The 21,431-nt window shown below is 40.3% G+C and overlaps 1 protein-coding gene across 3 annotated transcripts in view; it reads left to right on the forward strand.

The window, feature by feature from the left end:
* KAT6A (lysine acetyltransferase 6A) overlaps positions 1 to 21,431 on the forward strand; it is a 124,180-nt gene that overhangs the window by 48,936 nt on the left and 53,813 nt on the right. For 2 of the 3 annotated variants that reach the window (XM_037142497.2, XM_053659799.1), the window contains exon 3: positions 18,040 to 18,148. In XM_037142497.2, the coding sequence (XP_036998392.2) occupies positions 18,040 to 18,148 (109 nt within the window). Of the gene's footprint in view, positions 1 to 10,439; positions 10,490 to 18,039; positions 18,149 to 21,431 lie in introns of those variants that run through there. The other variant, XM_053659800.1, reaches the window with a different exon arrangement.

Here is a 21,431-nt window from a genome sequence, read left to right on the forward strand (position 1 = left end):
CTTATAGGGAGGATCCTTCCTGGCTAGTTTCAGCAGGCTTTTACTGTGATAAGTACATGTGGTCTCCCATGGTTTTCCTGGATCGGCCGCCAGGGAAGGGGGTCTCATAATGTTATCTAGTTGACCCCCCCTTCTCCTGGGGTCCCCCTGTACTAGGTTCACCTTTCCCTTCACCAGAGAATTGTAGCTCTCCATGTTAGAGATTGGTGAAAAGGAAAGGAATTATTTATTCAAGTTATACAAACTTAAGAGTAATGACTTAATGTCTTCATCAATATCCCAAAGTCCCTTCAAATACCCACAAACACACACAATCCTTCTTTCCCCTTTGCCCAGTCCAAGGTACCGTGTCTCAGGAAAAGAAATAGAAAGCCGCACGGTGGTTCTTTGCCAAAGCCACGTGGTGGTTCTCTGCTAAAACTGCATGATGGTTCTTCTCATGGCTGTGGGGGGTGAGGGGAGGTGGTCCCCCCACTCTGCCCAAAGCTGAGTGGTTCTCTCTGCTAAAGCTACATGGTGATTCTCTCTCACATGGCTGTGGGAGTCCCCATTCTGGCCAGAATCGCGTGGTTCTCTCTTCAATGGCTGCCACATCTGCATTTAATCCCCATGCCAGTCTTCCTCTGCAGTCCCATTTCCGACTCCTCCCACCGTTGGCTACACCAACCAGGACTCCCATATCCTCCCAGTTTTACTGGGCTGCCAGAGTGAGTCTGGGCAGGCGTGGAGCCAATCATCTCCAAGCTCTCATGCAGGTCAGGCACTGTGGGGGTGGGGTGGGGGTGGGACTGGGGAGTTGCCTCCCAGTTACATCTTGGGTGGAAGTCACTCCCTTCTCCCTGGCTCAGAGCATGGCTACAGCTATTTAACATATCTATGAAACCAGTTAAAGGTTATAGATATGTTAAATGACCATTCTAGAGGTTATCTGGGAAACTGTTGCTATGCAAAACAACTCAATGGCCCTGCTCCATGTATCCCATCCCCCAGGTCAGACTTGTGGGGGTGAGGACATCCCATATTTTAAATATTTCCTGGACACCCTGAGTTCTGGACCCCATAACAAATCCTTTTGGGGGCCCCCTGGTTGCACCCTCCTACAGAATCATACAGTATTTGTCCTTTTGTGGTATACCACTTAATTAAAAAGAAATAGTTGCAGTAATTATAGTTGAACCTAAATTTTTAAGTAATGTTCGTACTCTGTAGATATTTTGTAATTAACTCTAAGGAAGAATGATCTGACCAATTTTTATTGCTTAATGCATGTTTGAGTATGATAGGGAGTCTTATGTAAATTGTGTGTTTCTTTTATATTCCTAATATTGGCTATGCTGACTTGTCTGTTATTTCCAATGGCAATAAAACTTCAGAAAATTTGTAGGTTTTAAAAAAATCGCTTATCTTTGTTGCCTGATACCTATGGAATGATCTAGAGGTTTCTGAAGTTGTAAGTCTTAAGTATACAAGTGCAGTTTTTTCCCCTTGAAAATATTGGTGGTCACAAGTTCTAGACTTGATTATTCAATTCAGTCTTGGAATGACTGGAAATAATTACATAAGCAAAACAGGTTCTTGACTATCCTTTATGTCAGTGTTGAAAAATAGAGACAACGTAAAGGTGGGTTTGAATTCCTCAGAAGATACTAGAATATAGAGACAATGACAAGTATGTAATGGGAAAAAATTAAAGTCACGTCTTAGGTGAAAAAATGAAAATTAGAGTACCTCAGATGATGTATTTGAATAACTAGAAAGTGTCATAATATTTAAGATATTCTAAATGTGTCTAAAAGGTATTTTCTTTCATGGTGTAAACCTCACACAATAGAGATCTCTGGATAAAATTTCTACTATTCTTGTTTTAAAAGTTATTTCCAAAAGCCCAACTCAGAATTGCTATTCAACAGTCTGCTTGTTTTAAGAGCATTTATTAAGACGTCTTTGCCTGAATGCTGCCATCTGGTGATTGTAATGCAGATCTCAACATGGTGCTTAAGGCAACCTGAAGCAACAGATGACACAAGGCACAATCTCAGTACCTCCTGCCACAAATTTTCTCCTACTTTTGAGAAACTGAATGTGAAATGTTTTCTTGGGCTCTGAGGAAGAAAATGCCAATCAGCCATAAAGTTAGTATAGAGCTTTATTGGGGTTTGAGCACTTAGGCAAGATCTCCCCCTTTGCATAGTGGGGCCGGGGAAGTGGCGCCAAAGCAGGGACTATGGCGGGGCTTTATTTGGTTGGCTCTCTTCCTGGGAGCTGGGGATTGGTCTCCATTGAACAAAGTGGCAATATATCATTGGTGGCTCAGGCTGCTATGGGGACATCCGGTTCAGCAGAGCCCGCCCTTTCCGCTCTCTGGTTTGACCGGTCTCTTCCAAATTGTAGTGGGGCGCCATTCGGATTGTAGCCCAGCCGCCATTTTATCCTACCCCTCCCGTCCTGACATTCCGACCTCTTTGAGAGGATAAGGGGCCCGCATTGGATCAGGCTACTTCCTGCTGTCAGGGCGGTCTAGAGGGGAGGGGCTAGAGGTAGAGGGGCGGGGCTAGAGGTCGGACATTTCTGGTCTCGGAGGCGGGTGATGATAGGCAGTAATCTTTTTAAGTGTGTGTGGGAGATAGGAAATGGGTCGGGATGGGAAAATATCGGGCCCTTTTAGGCAGATGATGGGGGGCGATGAAGAGAAGCCACGGTTGGGGTAGAAGTGTCTCATACTTCTGGGTTGACGAGGGAAGGGGAAATAGGCGGAGCTAGAAGATGAATTGGATTTTATAACAGTGGGAGGATAAAGGAGGAGGAAGTGGTAGGGTTTTGCGTGATCTGAAGAGTGGCACCTAATAATTGGAGAACACCCGTCCTAGGAGCGGAATAGGGCAGGAGGGTATGACAAGGAATGAATGGGAAAAGGGAAAGCCGTCCAGACTGCAGTTAAGCAGGGGGGGTTGCCACGGGCGAGACCGGGTCCTGTCAACCCCCCATGACAGAGATCTGGGAAGGAGTAAGAGGTCCTGGAAAAGATGGTGAAACAAAGTAGGTAGCCCCCGTGTCCACTAGGAAAGAGATAGACTTACCCGCTACCTGCAGCATTACCCTGGGCTCGGCGAGGTTGATGGGGGTTTTGAGTCCAGGCCACTTCAATTGTCTAGGAGTCCGAGAAGTTCCGGCGTGGCCAGGGAAGAGTCCACACCTAGATCGTCTGATCCCCAACATGGAGGTGCCGGGGACGAGCCCCTAAGGGGACAGGCATCCCTCCAGTGGCCAAGCTGTTGGCAATGGAAGCAAGGCTTCTTTGGTGGCCAAGGTTAAGGACACTGGTGCGCCCAGTGTCCTTAACCCCTGCCGCACTTGAAACAGGCCCCTTGGTGAGGTGTTCTTTGGCCTGGACTTACGCTTCGCCCCCCGTTTCAGTGTTTGTTGCTGGCCGCAGGGCTGCTAGCATGGCTTGGGTTTGCAGGCTACCTTTTGCTGTAGGTGAGCCTGGCGGGCAGCCTCAGCTTCTCAGTTATTGAAAACCTTAAATGCCATATTTACCAGATCTCGGATGGGGGTTTGGGGGCCATCCTAGGCCTTTTTTAGTTTCCTTCTAATATCTGGGGCCGACTGGGAGATAAAGTGAGTAGCTAAGACAGTGGCCCCAGCGCTAGAAGCCGGGTCAAGGCAGGTGTGGAGCACTATTGCCTGGGTTACTCTGTTGAGAAACAGCGCCGGATTTTCTCTGGGGACTTGGGTGACCTTTCTGAGCTTATCGTAATTGACTGCTTTCTGGGCAGATTGGTGCATACCTGCTATCAGGCACTCGATCATTTGGTCTCAGCATCTCCCACCCACCTATCTTACCTGGTAGTCCCAGTCTGGTTCCCTGATAAAATTAGTAGGGTTAGTAAAGAATGAGCCTAGGTGTTTTTTCAACTGAAGAGAGGTCAGTTGGTGAAAAAGGGACATGGACCCAAATGACACCTTCTGCTTCTGCCACTTCCTGGAGAGGGCAAATGCAGGAGTCTATGGGCTCTAGATTCAGGCTGGAGGGGGTGTGTGAGCTGACCAGGGAGGAAAGGTCTTCAGAGGGAGGGAGAGAATTCGGCTGAGAGGGGAGAGCCAGAGCTGGAGTAGCTGTTGGCGGGAGCTGATAAAAAGGAGGAGGAAGAGAAGCAAGATCTTCAGGGGAATCAGAAAAGGAGGAGGGAGGTTTGGGCACAGTAGGCTTAGGAGGCTGGACGGGTTCAGGGTTTCTTCGGGCTAGGAGAACTTGGGGTGGCGGGAGCTGGGTGGGAGCTCAAGGCTCAAAAGCTCTGAATGTAGGGGACCTCAGACCATTTGCCAGTCTGTCTGCAAAAAATTATCTAGGTCAGTAAGGGTAACAAAACCGAAAATGCCTTCAGGAGGCCAGGTTTCACGATTATCGAGCTGATATGACGGCCAGGCCGTAGTGGATAGAAAAATCAGCTGTTTTTGCTTGAGGCCAGGGTTAATTGTTGGCAAATTTTTCAGGAGGCACCCTAGAGGTGACTTAGGGTCTGGTTTGGACTCCTGCCCCCCCATTCCTGGTCCCACGAGGATCAGCAAATGGGACTTAGCATTCCTCAACCCAGTCTGCTGATCCGGTCTGGTAAAAATGGGGGTCTGGGTCCAGGGACGTCTCCTCTGGTGCCCAGAACTTCCCAGTGGAGGGAGAGCAGCCTCTCCTGGAAGGGTTACCCTGATACAGGGCTGCGATTTGGTGGAGAGCAGTCTCTCACAACAGATGGGGGCCCGGAATCAGCATTCGGGGACCAGAAACTTAAAAGCAATGGCACTTACCCTGGTTCTTTGTCTTGACTGGCGGGGTGGCCATGAGGCCTCCTTGGGGAGTAGGGAGAGGAGTGGTCTTCAGCAGACAACTCCTCCCAGGTTTCGGCACCAAATGGAAGGTTTTCTTAGGCTCCACCAAGGAAGAAAATGCCAATCAGCCATAAAGTTAGGCAGTATAGAGCTTTATTGGGGTTTGAGTGCCCAGGTGAGGTTACCCAGTCTGCAGAGGGGGGCCAGGGAAGTCGCACCCAAGCAGGGAATTTGGCGGGGATTTTATTTGGTTGGCTCTCTTCGTGGGAGCTGGGGATTGGTCCCCTTTGAACAAAGTGGCAATATATCATTGGTGGTTCTCCTCGGGCTCAGGTTGCTATGTGGATAAAGCCTGCCCTTTCGGCTCTCTGGTTTGACGTCAGCCGTCTCTTCCAGATTATAGTATGGGCGCCATTTTGATTGTAGTCCGGCTGCCATTTTATCCTACCCCGCCCATCCTGACAGAATGGAAGTGGGTTTCTGTGGCAGAATTCCTAGTTATTGAGGCCATGAGATTACTTAGTAAACAGAACATTTTTAAAGCATTTTTTAATTTAATTATTGTTCAAGTACAGTTTTCTGTCTTTTACTCCGATCCCAGCCCACCCACCCCCAAGTGCTCCCCACCTCCCTCCCATTTCCACCCCCCCTTAGTTTTTGTCCATGTGTCCTTTATATTTGTACCTGTGAATCCTTCCCCTTTTCCCCTGAAATTCTCTCCCCTCTCCCTTCTGGTCCCTGTCAGCCTGTTCTGTTTTTCAGTGTCTTTGGTTATATTTTGCTTGTTTGTTTGTTTTGTTGTTTAGCTTCCTGTTAAAGGTGAGATCATATGGTATTTGTCTTTCACCATCTGGCTTATTTCACTTAGCATAATGCTTTCCAGTTCCATCCATGCTGTTGCAAAGGGTAGCTCCTTCTTTCTTTCTGCCGCATAGAATTCCATTGTGTAAATGTACCATAGTTTTTGGATCCATTCATTTACTGACGGGCACCTAGGTTGCTTAGCTATTGTAAATTGTGCTGCTATGAATATTGGGGTGCATAGGTTTTTTTGGATTGGTGTTTCAGGGTTCTTAGGATATACTCCTAACAGTGTAATTGCTGGGTCAAAGGCATATTCATTTTTAGTTTTCTTAGAAAATTCCATACTGTTTTCCATAATGGTTGTACCAGCCTGCAATCCCACCAACAGTGAACTAGTGTTCCCTTTTCCCCACAACCTCTCCAACATTTGTTGTTTGTTTGTTTATGATAGCCATTTTGACAGGTGTAAAGTGGTATCTCATTATGGTTTTAATTTGTATCTCTCTGATAGTTAGGGATATTGAGCATAGAACATTTTTATATTATTAAGATGTTCATAGCTTTATCATAAAACAGTTGGCTCATACCAACTCACTGTTCTTTATAAGATACTGTTTTCATTAGTTCTAGCTCTGCAAGGTAATTTAATGCATTGAACAACACTCAGGGTATACTGTATACTAGGCACTGTTATTCTTACTAGGATTGCAGTCCTGAACCAACAGATAGAAAGAACCTTCATTAAGTTTACATTTAGTGGGGGATAAATAGTTAGATACACCTGTACATAATATGTTAATTATGTGAAAATAATTAGAGGAAAAGATAAAGCAAGGAAGGGGGATAGGAATTATTGTGGTTGCTGAGTTGTTTTGAGATGTTAGATGGAGTGGTCAAAGAAATCCTTACTGAGATGACTTTGAGTAGAGATCTAAAGGATGTAGGGAAAAGAATTCCAAATAGAAGGAAAGCAAGTGCTGCAGAGGCTCTGTGACCGGAACATCTGACTTGAAAAGAAAAAGTAAGCAAGGAAGCTAGAGTAGAATGTGAGAAGGAAAGAGCAATAGAGATGAGGTCAGAGAGTTATTGTGTATATATGTGTGGTGGGTGGGAGGATGCAGATCACATAGGGCCTTGTTGGCCATTTGACATTGAATCTGAGATGGAAGTCTCTGGACTCAGTGGAGGGATTAGGGCAGCTGAGTAACATGCTCTGACTTACCTTTTAAGAGGGTAACCGTGGCTGCCGTGTTTAATGGTGTGGGAAGTCAATTGTATGAACTTTCTGTTTTATAAGCTGTGAGAACAGATTATGTAGCTATGAGAGCAGTAAGATAAAAGCTAGGCTTGGACAGGTATAGAAACTAATTATATTGCATATTGCTTCTCTTTACATGGATTTTTAAAAATTATATTAACAATTGGTCTTATTTTATCTTTGTGATAAAAGATCATTGAAACCATCTTGTAGAGTTTTATTCGGACAATGTTATGAATATCTCTTCGCTGTCCTGAAATCACCCCAGTACGTTTCAGGTTCAAATTTCTGATTTTCAAGCTCATTAATGTTTTGAGAATGAGAAAGATCTGGAGTTGTAATTTTTTTAGGTTCTTAACAGTATAGTTAGCTGTATTCTAAAATCACACAATTACTGATTAGCAGTGCTATTTCATCAACAAAGAAAATCTCACAGATCTCACAGATTATGTTGTAACCTAGACAGTTAATTTGAATCACTTTTTCTGCTTGCAGTTCAAATGACTAATCCTCAAAGTACTATTACTCTTTCCCAAATTACACTTAACCCCCCCCCCCCAATTATCAGTTAGTTTTTAAGAATCGTGATCATTTGTCAGGAATAGTATTTCTCTGTGAATTCTATTTCATTTTGATACCTGAAAAGTTTATCATTTTTTATGCTTGGTCTTGTGATGTCAAAGAATAAACATCTTCAATGAGCAGTGTTTAGGTTAAGGAAATATGGCTGCACTGCGATGTGTTACTGAAATCTATGTTTCTATATAATTTCAGTCTGTTTGGACCAGTGTCTGTATTTGACTTAACAAACTGCTTTTCAGCCTATTTTATTATCACATTGTAAATATCAATAGTGTGTAAACTTCAAGTTGTCATTACTAGGAATAATCCATAAATTGTTTTGTGTAGTGAGTAGGCAAGGTCTAAAACTATAGTTGTTTGTTAAGTGCCAGAACAGTGGAATTAAAGTGACTGGCTAGACAGTTCCCAAGTAATCAGGCAGCCAGTTTGTTTAAATCACTTACCCCCTACCCTGCTCTTTAATGAATAGATTTGAACGACTCTCAGTTATTTTGTATTGGAATAGATAGTACATGTAGTAAAATGAAGTCTTCATTATATTAAAAAACATTAATAGCAGTAATATTGCAGGGAACCTAATATAGGGACAGTTTTGCTAGAGATTTCTTATGTAGGAGTTGAAATAGGATTTTATGTTATTAGGAACTTTATTGCCTAGTTCTAGATGATAAAGACACATGTTTGGGGGACTTCTGGCCAAGATGGAGGCATAGGTGGAAACATTGTGCCTCCTCACACAACCAAGTTTAAAGACAACAAAGTTACTAAACAAAAACACAACCAAAACACAGAAAATCAAACTGCACGGAAGTCCAACAGCAACGAACCATTCAGCCAGAAGGGTAAAAGGGGCAGAGTCAGCAACTGGTGGAGAGAGGTCCCAGCAGGAAAAAGCGGCCAGAACGACCCAGGCATGCAGGTGGTTGTTGGCAGATCCTGGTGTGTGGGGTGGCAACGGGCGGACCCAGTGAGGGCGCAGGGTGGCTGCTAACCTCAGTCACACATTCACATGCAGATAAACCAGGCAAAGGAGCAAGCAGTGAGACAGACCGTGCAGGCTAGGGCCCCAGCAATGGGAATTAAAGCCTAGAAGCACCAGTTGGAAAAACTTTCAGAGTTGAGGTGCTGGGAGAAGCTCCCAGGCTCACAGAGAGTTTGTTGGAGAGACACAGAGGATCCTGGAGGGTGCACATGTCCACACTCCTGGGAGCCGGCACCAGGGGGGCCAGGTTTGCTTGCGGGAAGCAGCAGAGGGGCCCGAAATCCGAGAGAGAGTAGAACAAACGCCATTGACCCTCTCTGACCCTGCCCCCACATACATCCTCACAACCCAGCAACCTGGGTTGCCCCACCCTGGTGAACACTCAGGCTCCGCCCTCATACATAACAGGTGGGAACAGACCAAAACATGATGGCTCGAGAAGAACAACAGCTCAAATCCCCAGAGCCAATACTTCTAAGTGACCAAGAGATAGCCAACCTATCAGATGCACAGTTCAAAACACTGGTGATCAGGATGCTCACAGAACTGGTTGATTTTAGTCACAAATTAGAGGGACAAATGAAGGCTAAACTAAGTGAAATGAAGGGAAATGCACAGGAAACCAATAGTGATGGAAAGGAAACTGGACTCAAATCCAGGGAGTGGACCAGAAAGAAGAAAAAAATGACCAAACAGAAAAGAATGAAGAAACAAGAAAATGAGGAAAGGCTTAGGAACCTCCAGGACATCTTTAAACGTTCCAACATCCGAATTATAAAGATACCAGAAGGGGAAAAGGAACAGCCACCAGTGGAAAACTTATTTGAACAAATAATAAGGAGAATTTCCCCAATCTGGCAAAAGCAATTGACTTCCAGGAAATCCAGGAAGCTCAGAGAGTCCCAAAGAAGTTGGACCCAAGAAGGAACACACCAAGGCACATCATCATTACATTAGCCAAGATTAAGATGAAGGAGAGAATCCTAGAAGCAGCAAGAGCTAAGGGGACAGTCACCTACAAAGGAGTTCCCATCAGACTGTCAGCGGATTTCTCAAAAGAGACCTTACAGGCAAGAAGTGGCTGGGAAGTATTCCAAGTCATGAAATCCAAAAACCTATATCCAAAATTGCTCTACCCAGCAAAGCTTTCATTTAGAATGGAAGGACAGATAAAGTGCTTCTCAGATAAGGTCAAATTCAAGGAGTTCATCATCACCAGGCCCTTATTATATGAAATGTTAAAGGGACTTATCTAAGAAAAAGAAGATGAAAAATATGAACAGTGAAAGGACAGCCAACTCACAGTTATTAAGAACCACACCTAAAACAAAAGCAAACTAAGAGGACAGCTAGATCAGGAGCAGAGCAATAGAAATGAAGATCACATGGAGGGTTAGCAACAGGGGAGTGGGAGGAGGAGAAGGGGGGAGAAGGTACAGAGAATAAGTGGCATAGATGGTAGGTAGAAAATAGATAGGGGGGAGGGCAAGATAGTGTGGGAAATATAGAATCTAAAGAACTTGTGACACATGGACATAAACTAAAAGGGGGGAATGGTGGGGGAGGGGGTGTGCAGGGTGGAGGGGAATGAAGGGGGGAATGGGACAACCATAATGGCATAATCAATAAAATATGTTAAAAAAAAAACATCTGAGATGACACGTTTGAAGAAAAACAACTACAGTTTTAATTTAAGACATTTTCTATGCTGAAAGATAGCAATTTCTTTTTTTAAACTTTCTCTTTTCTTCGTCCTCCTACTTTTGCATTCTTAAATGTGATCTAATCTATCTCTCAGAAGTAGTTGCAGATTACTTTGCTATAGCTAATATGTGTTAATTATGGTAAGTTAGTTTGAATTATGACACTGTTCCTCCTCTGCCCTATAGCTTTTTATTACAATGTAGGCTTCTCCATCTTTTCTGTGATTGCCAGTTATATAGGATTCTTTTTGTCTGAACCCAACTTTGTTTTTTTTTAACCAGACTGCTTATGTACTGAACTTCATCTGTGAAAGTAGTACCATGAGTCTACCACTAGTAAGTCATTATGTTGAATTGCGTCCATATCCTCCTAAGTAGAGCTGCTTTTCTGTATTCCTACCACTCTTTTTTAAAGGAGCTGAGAAATAAGAAGAGTTGATACATTATTTGACCATCACAGCTTCTAAGATGATTGTTATTTTTTTATTAAGTAAATTCTTCTGATAATAAGTTCTTCCCATTTACTGATACCACGATCTCTGCTTTTGGTGGGATGGGGGTGAGGGGGCTGTCATTTACCAATACTCTTCTTTAAAACTTTAGAAAAATTTTGTAAATCTTTCCATTATCATTTTGGGAACAGTCATTATTTTTGTTGACTTGACACATTCATAAGATTCCTTTACAATCATGTTTCCCCGGCTTTTTGACATCCTACCTTTATTGTCTTCAACTTTACTCTCTTCTGCACTCAACTAGAATGTAAATTATGAAAGTGGGCATTGGTCTGCCTTTTCACCACTGTACCCTCAAGTGTCTAGAATAGTGCTTACTGAATATTAAAGAGTCCATGCACATTTGCCATTGGGGTCTTTTAATTAGCTGAAACTTTATGCTTAGGAAGCTATAAACTCTGAAGTTCCTTTGCTGCCCACAATCCCTGTTTCTCCTACTTTTCCAATTCTTCTATCTCGTGCTGGACATTTATTTACAATTCATCAGTATTTCCATGGTACCAAAGCTCCTTATACTTTCAGTTTGTCAGCCCCTTCTGCTTATGATGCCATAACTTTGTGGCCAACCATTTTAGAAATATTTGCATTCTCATGGACCTTACCCTTTTGTTTACCTTGGCAGTCTGTAAGTCCCTGATTTTGTTAGTCCAAGATTTCAGAGGTGTTAAGAAAACTTGTATAACCATTTTTATTGGAAGTAATACAAATTGATTCTTTCAGATCTTGACTTTGTGGTTAGAGTTGATTGACAATTTTATTTTCCACTACTAATTGATTTCCTATCACCTTACACTTAGAGGCTTCTAGACTTTTTCTGCTCTCTGTAGATGCCCAAACCTATCTACTTTTAAGCAAGTGACAATTAATTTCCTTCTGTTTTAGTGAAAACATAGAGGCCATTCTGCAGGGACTCCAACTTCTCTCTTGTGGTTTGAATTTATTCACTGTTAATACATACTTTTCTTATTCTTCCATTAGGAATGTGTGTCTGTTTTTCATTTTGATAGGAGGGTGGTTTTTTTTAAGTACATTCTTGGACCCCACTAATCTCACCTCTCAGTTTTCTCAGTCAGTTATCACTTTCTCCTGGTCTTTCTAACTAATCCCTTGCCCCAATTTTAGCAGATGATTTTACTTCCTAGTTTCCAGAAATAATGACAATACCAGAAATTATCACCCTCAACTTTCCTCTGTTTCTGCTATTCCATCTACAAAGGGTATGCATCTATATCACTATACTATTAAGGCTAGTCCCTTTACCCATGCTTTAAATACTATACTGCCTAGGCTGGTCCATTTACCCATGCATTACAATTTATCCTCTTTTGAGAAGGGAGGTGGTAGAGGTAATAAAAGGTCAAGGGGGTCAAATACGGTGATGGAAGATGATTTGACTTTGGGTGGTGGTCACGCAATGCAATATTGAAGGCCATGTATCATAGAAATGTGCATTTGAAATCTATATAATCTTATTAACTACTGTCACCCCGATACATTTCATTTAAAAATTATCCTTGAAAAAATAAAACTGAAAAAAAAATAGTTCATCCTCTTTAAATCAGTGTTATCCAATAGACCTTTCTGTAATGATGGAATTGTTTAATACTATAGCCACTAGCCACATGTGACTGTTGAGCATTTGAAATGTAGCTAGTGTGACAGGAATTAATTTAACTTAATTTTATTTAAAATTTAACATTAATTATGTCTTGTAGTGCCTTCTGAATTGTATAGTGCATCTATAAACCTTACTACATATGTTCCTGTTATTTCTTGTTTCTTGAATCTCTGACCATGTGTCTTATCTTCCATATTTTAAATAGGTTTAGGCTTTCTCTCTCTCTCTCTTTTTTTGCTGTCTCCTGTTTGGTCTCTGTCTCTTCATGGCATTTTGTTGGTTTCTGTGAGTTTAATTTTTATGTTGTCACTGAAAAGGGTGTATTCTTAGTAAGGTTTCCAGCTATTTCTCAATTGTAGAAGCCACTAGATATTTTGTCTTCCCGTCATTATTGATTCCTTTGCTTCTTGAAATTCTTGTGTCATCACTTCTCTTGGTTCTGTTTTCTTTCAGACTGGTCCTTACTCACCCTGCCCCTTGCCTTTTGTTTCTAAAATGTTGATATTCCTCTACCTCAGGCTGCATCTCACCTCCCCACTCCCCTCTGCCTACTCTCACTCCACCTTCTCACTGGGTGCTAGCAGTTATCACCTGCACCTTGGTGTCTTTTAAATCTGTCTCTAGACTATTCTCTATCCTAAGTCCCAAACTCCCATGTCCAAATCATCATTGGTATTTCTGGTACAGTATATTCCAAAGGTGCCACACTATAGATGTTTACTAATTTAAATTTAACTTTCTAACTAAAATATATATATAAAGAAAGGTATACAGATTGTAAGTCTATACCTTAATTATTAATTATTACCTAATTAACATACTGAAGCCACCATCCAGGTCAAGAAAAAGAATGTTACCAGAACCTCATAAGTCTTTTTCTAATTCACTACCTCTTCCTTTCTCCCTAAAGTAATCACTATCCTGACTTATAACAACAACATAGAACTATTTTTGAACTTTATGTAAATAAAATGATACAGTGTACAGAGGTGGGAAGTTTGTATGGAAGATAATATAATATAATAAATAACAAGAATAAACTGTTCCACATATAACTGTAAACCCACCCTGTATATTCTTTTGTGTCTGTTCTTTTGCTCATTATTTTTAAAGTATATTTTATTGATTACAGTATTACAGTTTTCCCATTTTTTTCCTTCCCTTTATCCTCCTCCACCCTCCCTCCAGCAGTCCCCCTTAGTTCATGTCCATGGGTTTATATATAAGTTCTTTGGCTTCTTCATTTCCTATACTATTCTTAACTTTCCCTGTCTATTTTGTACCTACCATTTATGCTTCTTATTCCCTGTACCTTTTCCCCTATTATCACCCCTCTATCTCCCCACTGTTAACCTTCCATGTGATCTCCATTTCCGTGATTCTGTTTCTGTTCTAGTTGTTTGCTTAGTTTGTTTTTGTTTTAGGTTCAGTTGTTAATAACTGTGAGTTTGTTGTCATTTTGCTGTTCATAGTTTTGATCTTTTTTTTAGATAAGTCCCTTTAACATTTCATGTAATAAGGGCTTGGTGATGATGAACTCCTTTAACCTGACCTTATCTGGGAAGCACTTTATCTGCCCTTCCATTCTAAACAATAGCTTTGCTGCATAGAGTAATCTTGGATGTAGGTCCTTGCCTTTCATGACTTGAAATACTTTCCAGTCTCTTCTTGCCTGTAAGGTTTCTTTTGAGAAATCAGTTGATAGTGTTATGGGCACTCCCTTGTAGGTAACTCCTCTCTTGCTACTTGTAAGATTCTTTCCTCATCTTTAATCTTGGGTAATGTAATTATGATGTGTCTTAGTGTGTTCCTACTTGAGTCCAGCTTCTCTGGGACCCTCTGAGCTTCCTGAACTTGCATGTCTATTTTCTTTGCCAGATTGGGGAAGTTCTCCATTATTTTTTCAAATAAGTTTTCAATTTCTTGCTCTTTTTCTTCTGGCACCCCTATGATTCAGCTATTGGAACATTGAAAATTGTTCTATACGTTCCTAAGCCTCTCCTCATTTTTTTGACTTTCTTCCTCCTTTTCCAAATCTTTGATTAAGTCCAGGTTTCCTTCCCATGACTATTGGTTCCCTGTATATCTTTCTTTATTTCACTTTGTATAGCCTTCACGTCTTCCTTTGTTTTGTGTCCATACTTAATCATTTCTGTGAGTATCCTGATTACCAGTATTTTGAACTGTACATCTGTTAGCTTGACTGTCTCCTTTTCAGTTAGTTGTTTTTCTTGAGTTTTGATCTGTTCTTTCCTCTGGGTCATATTCTTTGTCTCGGTTCACCTGTTACATTGTAAGAGAGCCTTAGGTATTTGCCAGGGTGGAGTAACCCACTTTGCTGCTCTCAGTCACTTCCTCCACTACCCACAAGCAAATTGGGCCCTTTTGGTGTTGATTCCTGGGTGAATGGGCTTGAGTATGTTCTAGGACCCTTTGGGCCCCTCCAACGGACTCTCCTGTGAGACTGGCAGTTTCTCCTGCTGCCGCAAACCCCTACAGGTGTTTACAGCTCGAGGTTTTGAAGCTTTGTTTTCCCAGCTCTGGAATCATGGGTTGTGTGGTCTCCCTCACTACCCAGTTGTTTCTCCTGGCTTATCCGCATGTAAATGTGGTACTACCTGGTCTGCCAGCCGCCAATTTGCCATGCATCACCCCCAGCTCCCCTACCCTGCTGCTGGTCTCTGCCCTACCTACTAGCCTAGAAGAATGTTTCTTTTTTAACTCTTTTGTTTTTGGATTTCCATATAATTCGATTATCTGGCAGTTCTGATTTTTTTATTTGTTTGTTTGTTTGTTTGTTTTTAAGTCAGTGGTTATCCTTCTTTTGATTGTGAGAGGAAACGAAATATATCTAACTATGCCTCCATCTTGGGGGGAACTCTGTTCACTATTGTTTGTGATATATATCCATGTTATTGACTGTAATTTATTTTCATTACTGTTTAGTATTCTATTGTATGGCTATAGAACAATTTATGTGTGCAGCCATTGGTAGTTATTTGGGCAAATTTTATTTGAGTAAATTTTATTATGAATAATGTTGCTCTGATCATTCTTATATATGATTTATTGTTTATGTATGTAGGTACTTCATTTGGGTATATAGCTAGGAGTGAAAGTGCTGGATCATATGGTATACCTATGTTAATTTTAGTAGATACTGTTATATAGTTTTCAGGGTGTTTTTTTTCAATATATATTTTAGTTAGCAGAGTATAAGGGAGTTGCTGTTGTTTCACCTTTTTATCAACACTGTTTTCAGTCTTCACAATTTTAGCCATTCTAAAAGATTGTTTGATGGCTAATGAAGTTGAGCATCTTTTCTTATGTCTATTGTCAGTTTATGTATTATTCATGTATTTGCTGTTGTGAATTACTGGTGGAAGTTATTTGCCTACTTTTCTATTGATTTGTCTTTTTCCTTAATGATATATAAGAACTTAAATGTTCTGGATATGAGTCATTTGTTAAATATGTTTTAATATCTTTCATTCTGTGACTTGCCTTTTCACATGTTTGATGATTTCTTTTTAAGTTTTCCATCTTCCTTACTGTGCTCCCCACCCTATGTAGCCATCAGATTCTGCCAGTTCTGTCTTTTAAGTATCTCTTATGTCTCTTCGCCATTCCTTTCGTCAGTGCCTTAATACAAGCCCTCATTACTCATGGCCTGGATCATAGATCATATTCCTTCTAATCCATTTTCAATTGCTCTATAGAGTGACTTTTCTAAAGTATGAATCTTGCTCATATCATTTTCTGCTTAAAATCTTCTCATGGTATATAGCTTAAAGGTCAAACCTCAAGAGCTTGCTTCTGCCTTTTCTCTAGGCCTTGTTTAGAGTTTACTTCATGTTTCTACCCCAGGATGAAGCCTTTCCTGACTTCCCTGGTTCTTTTCCATATTCTTTTTAAAAGAAAGAAATGTGATGATCTTTACCACAGCCACAATTATTAAGACGACTTCCAGCTGTTTATTTCTAAATCTCTTGGCTGAGCAGTACTTTTAATTTGCTTGTGTTGGACTTTCTATGTGGATGTACCACCCAGCTTTCTCACAGATCTGTTTCTTTTTCAGGCTCTTCCCTCTGCCAGTCACTTACATATTGGTGGTTCTGACCTTAGCTCTCTTATTTCCATCTATTCTCCATGGGTGAACTCATCAACTCTGATGGCCTTAATGTCATTTTGTTTGTATATGACTTCTAGATTTTTATTTCCAGAATTTCCCTTGAACTCCAGATATCTGTTATAATGTCCATGCGTATTGCTACATGGATGTTCCATAGGCATTTGAAGCTCAGTAAGTTTAAAATGCCCAAACCAAGCTCTTCTCCCCAACCCCCCAAACCTTATTCTCTGTTTTCTTTGAACATCCCCATCAGGTGGGCCTGTGTAACAAATACTTCCAGAACAACCTAAGTCTGGGAAGCCTTTCCCCTACTTGATCACTTCCTTCTTTGTTTCCCATTTTAATACTTCCGTCAAACATTTTATCTGCCTCCCCCCCACACCCAAGAGACTAAAAGCACCTTGAAGGCTTTATATTGCTATCCTGCACAATGCCTAGCATAATTAGTTGCCTGAGAGTGCTTCCAAACTGAACATACCTGAAATCAAATTTATCTTTTTGCTTGCCTCCTGATTTTCTGCAGATGACTTAGCTTTCACAGGATGGTATTACCATCTTTTTAGTTAAGTTAGTCATGTGTAATTCATTTCTTTTTCTGTCACTTCTGCTAGTATTTGGTTTCTAAGCCCATGACTGTTCTTTCTATTTCGTTTACTTAGTTTTGATCAGGTTCCTATCTTCTCTTCACCAGACTATTGTAACCACTATTTAATGTTCTACCTGTCTTGAGGTTTTTGTCCCATATGTCTTTGATATTGCTACTGGAATCATTTTTCTCATGTACAGGTGATCATCTCTTGGTTTAGTGACCTTCACTGTTCTTTTCCTGCAGGATAAAGTCCAATTTATTTACATAAATTCAGTGGCAGTCTCCACAAAGTGATCTAGCATGTCCCCAAGCTTATCACAGAAACATAGCCTTAAGCAGCCTTAGCAGACTACACACCTGAGTTAATCTCATGTATACTACCCGTATTGCCTTTTTCTCCATCTTGGGGCTCGGGGGGTAGAGAAGACAGTGCTGTAGACAGAGGAATGTGGAAACCTAGGTTTAAACCTGCTTTTAACAATTATTATCTAATGTCCTTGGAAAAGCTTCTTACGATTCGATAGCATAGTATATGCCAGTGGTACACGTTGTCTTCTTTCTCTTCCAGCCCTTCTCCAAATCACAATTAGAATTTATCTTTCTCATTTGTACAGAGCACAACTGTTTTTCTTTTATAGCACTTAATGTCTTCTATCTTATATAATGTTTATTTGTATATATCTTATTATTCTTCTTTAGCACATGCTTTTTTTAAGGACTTATATTGTGATTTATTACACTCAGTTCAGTTGAATTTTTCAACCTCAGGTGAAGGATTGCTTTGTTTAATCTATACTATGTCATTTAGTTTCTAAGTGACTAGGAAATGATTTGGAATATGATTTTTTTGGACCAAGAACTACAAAGACCAGTTTATAAAAACTCACCTACTTAGTTGGAAAATTGGGAGAGCGATGCATTTGTCCTGAAGTTACATAGAACTCTTTTAGTAATTTAAAACTATAATTTTAATGTCTTTAGATTAATACTAAGAAAAAATACTGTTGCCTGAATGATTGTTTTTCTTTACAGCCGGTTGCTGAACCAATTCCCATCTGTAGTTTCTGTCTTGGTACAAAAGAACAAAACCGAGAAAAGAAGCCAGAAGAACTCATCTCCTGTGCTGACTGTGGCAACAGTGGTATGTGGCCCCTCTGTTTTTTCTAACACATGCTATCAGGCAAGAGGGAAGTATATTTTACTAAGTTTGTATTCTTGATCATATTTTAATTTGATCCTGGTTTTAGGTAACTTAGATGCGCTTTTAGACAAGGAAGGAATTTAAATGTGTAGTTGAAATGTTTTATTTAGTTAATTTAATTCAGATCTCAGTTTTTTTGTTGAATAAAATGCTTTCTATAATCTTTTCCCCACGTTGATCTTTATATTTCACTATCAAACATCTGTTCAAATTATAGCAATCAGTTGGAAGTTATTGCATTTTTTTTTTACATGATCACTGCTTATCTTTCTTGATTTATACCTCAGGCTGAATAGAACCAGGATGATAACAGCAGATTTGTTTTTCTTGATAGAAACCTAATATGTCACATTGGGAAATGGAGTGTTGACATTGCATTTTAGTGAGCTGTGTGAAATTCTGGGCTTTAAAACAAATTCTGCAAAGAATCTTCTAGTTTGTCAATTCCAGAGATACTCTTGGTCTACATTTTAAGAACTTAAAAGGCTTTACAGGAAGGCAAAAATCAGCATTATTTTTGATCATTGGCTTAATTTTCAGTGTTTTATATTTGTTTCAGAAATCAGAAAACACACTAGATACTTCAAGAGGAAAGGAATTTAACAGTGCAATCAGGTATTTGTGAAATTGTTGGAAGGGCTGAAAGAGGAAAGCTCTAGGCTGAGCTTTAAGGACTGATTCTTGGGACACTGCAGAATTTCCCCACCAAGGGAACCGTTATATCTGCCTCCATTTGAAAGAAGTGGAAGTGGGAGGCTACTGCAGAACCATTGAGTTTTGTAGTTGGATGTGGAAATGCTGAATTTGGCTATCATCACAACTGCCTCTGTGTAGCCATGAAGGCGAGGAGTAGATTGGCATTTTCATGACTTTGCTTATGGTTAAAAAACAGTCGGTATGAAAAGGAAGATGGTCTTTGTTTCATTTCTGCCTTTCAAAAACTATTAAAACACATTCAGTTAGTAGAATTTTGCTCATATCTAAAGCCTAGCCACAAGAGTCAAGGAAGTATATAGTTTTTAGCTTTTCAGTGTTTATGGATAAGAAGGCATTAGAATAAGGTGAGAAGATATCTTACATAGTAGATGACCATATACAGCATAGTATCACAAACAAAAATGCATCCTGGATGAATTTCACAGTTAAATATAAACCATAACAGATAAGGTTAAAGTATAGTAACATGCCATACAATGCAATGATTGCCAAACTATATTTTAGTAGTGGAACCCTTCAGAAATCTTATGGGAACCAAATATATGAAACAGATAAACATGTATGTGCTGTAGGTGAGGTGGGAATGAAGTGGGGCTGGGTGGGGGGTTGTGTGCGATAGCCCTGCCTACTAAGAAGCATTATATTTGAGGCGGTCTCTGAGTTTGTGTAAGATAGGGAAGAATGCAGTTTGAAAACTTTTTAAAGAACTAGTAGAATAAATGTTAGTTATCTGTTGCTGTAGAAAAACAATTACTCCAAACTTAGAAGCTAAAAGTAATAATAAATTTTTTTATTTTATGTTTTTTTTGTGAGTCAGGAATTTGGGCATAGCTTACCTGGGTAGTTTTGACTTGAGACCTTTCATGAATGTGGTAATCAAGATTTCAGCTGGGCTTCAGTCATCTGATGGCTTCCTTGATCAATCACTTCACTGGCTCTCAAGTTAGTGCTGCCAGTTAACAGGATGTCTTAGTTCTTTGCCATGTGGACCTTTTCATAGGCTACATACGTGTCCATAACACAGCAGCTGGATTCTTCCACATAAGCGTCTAAGAGAGAGAGAGAGCAAGGTGGAGTCTGCAATATCTTTTCTAACCTTGCCTTAGAACTCACACTGTCATTTCTGCAGTATCCTATTGGTTACACCGATCAGCCATGTTCATTGTGCTAGAAAAGGATGTGAATGGACATTCTTACCAGGAGGCAAGAATGGTTGGAGGGCAGTTTGGGCCTGGCTGTCCCACTAACCAAAGAAGAAAAGTATGAACATAGTCAAATACATGGAATTTGATATTTTTTTCCAATTGAGAACTAAAGTGTCCAAATTTGTTTTAGAAAAGCAAGAATTGTTTGGGGAAAATAATTGCATTAAATATGGCAGAGACTCAAAACCTATAAAGTATATAGAGTGTGTTTACATTTCTAAGCATAAAGTCAAAGGGACAGAGCCTATAACAGTTTATAGAGAAAGTTAATAGTCGAGCATATAAAAACGTTTTATCAAATAATAATAGGAATGCACACCAAAGCAACAGTGAAGTGTCAATTCATAGCTGTTATAATAATAAAACTTGAATTATAAGAGAGCCCACACCTAGAGCCAATGAAGTTGTGGTAAAACCTTTGTGCTTTGCGGGCAGCACTGGACACGTCACAGGGTTGGAGCTTGCCTGGGCAGTGCATTTTTACTTTTCAAGCCAAAAATATGTTTCATTTTGCTTATCATCCCCACTTCCAGGCGTTTGTCATAAGGTATTCATTTAAAAGAAGGAAAGACTGTAAACATGAAATAATTTATTTAAGTGTTCTAACTTTTATGGGTAGTAATTCAAGTATTTAACAATAAGGAAATTGGTCAGGTAGGTTATAGTGTGTGAACACAATGGAATATAATCTGTTTAAGGAATACAAATAGAAAGTTTACTTGAATAAAATAATGAAGAAAAGCAAAACAAAACTATATATAGCCTATAATTAAAACCATGAAAGTGCTTTTAGCTAGTTTAAAAAGGAAAAGTAGAATGTAAAAATGGCTATTCTAGGATGATGGGATTTTTTACGTCTCTTCTCCCATTTTCTTTTAGTGCTAGTGATATTTTGATGATATGCGTTTTACCACCTCATAGAAGAAGCTGTTATTTGGGCATAGAAGAGAGATGTGAGAAAACAATTTAGTCTTTGTCTCACCAGTAACAACAACAACAACAGCAACCACCACCACCACCAAGTTTTAGAGGAGATGCATTTTTTTCAGAGTTGAGGGCAAATTGCCACTCTGAATTTTTAAAAAATATTTTTATTTTATTTTAGAGAAAGGGTTGGGGTGGGAGGAGAGAGAGAAACATTGATTGTCTGCCTTCTGCATAGGGCCCAACTGGGGATCAAACCCGCAACCTAGGTATGTACCCTGAGCAGGAGTCGAACCGAAGACTATCTGAGTACAGGACTGTGCCCCAACCAACTGAGCCACACTGGCCAGGGCTGTAGTCTCAATTTTTGAGAATCA

Source organism: Artibeus jamaicensis, unplaced genomic scaffold (genome assembly GCF_021234435.1).
Source record: "Artibeus jamaicensis isolate MK-2021 breed Jamaican fruit bat unplaced genomic scaffold, CSHL_Jam_final scaffold_833, whole genome shotgun sequence".
In the NCBI taxonomy this organism is placed as follows: Eukaryota; Metazoa; Chordata; class Mammalia; order Chiroptera; family Phyllostomidae; genus Artibeus; species Artibeus jamaicensis.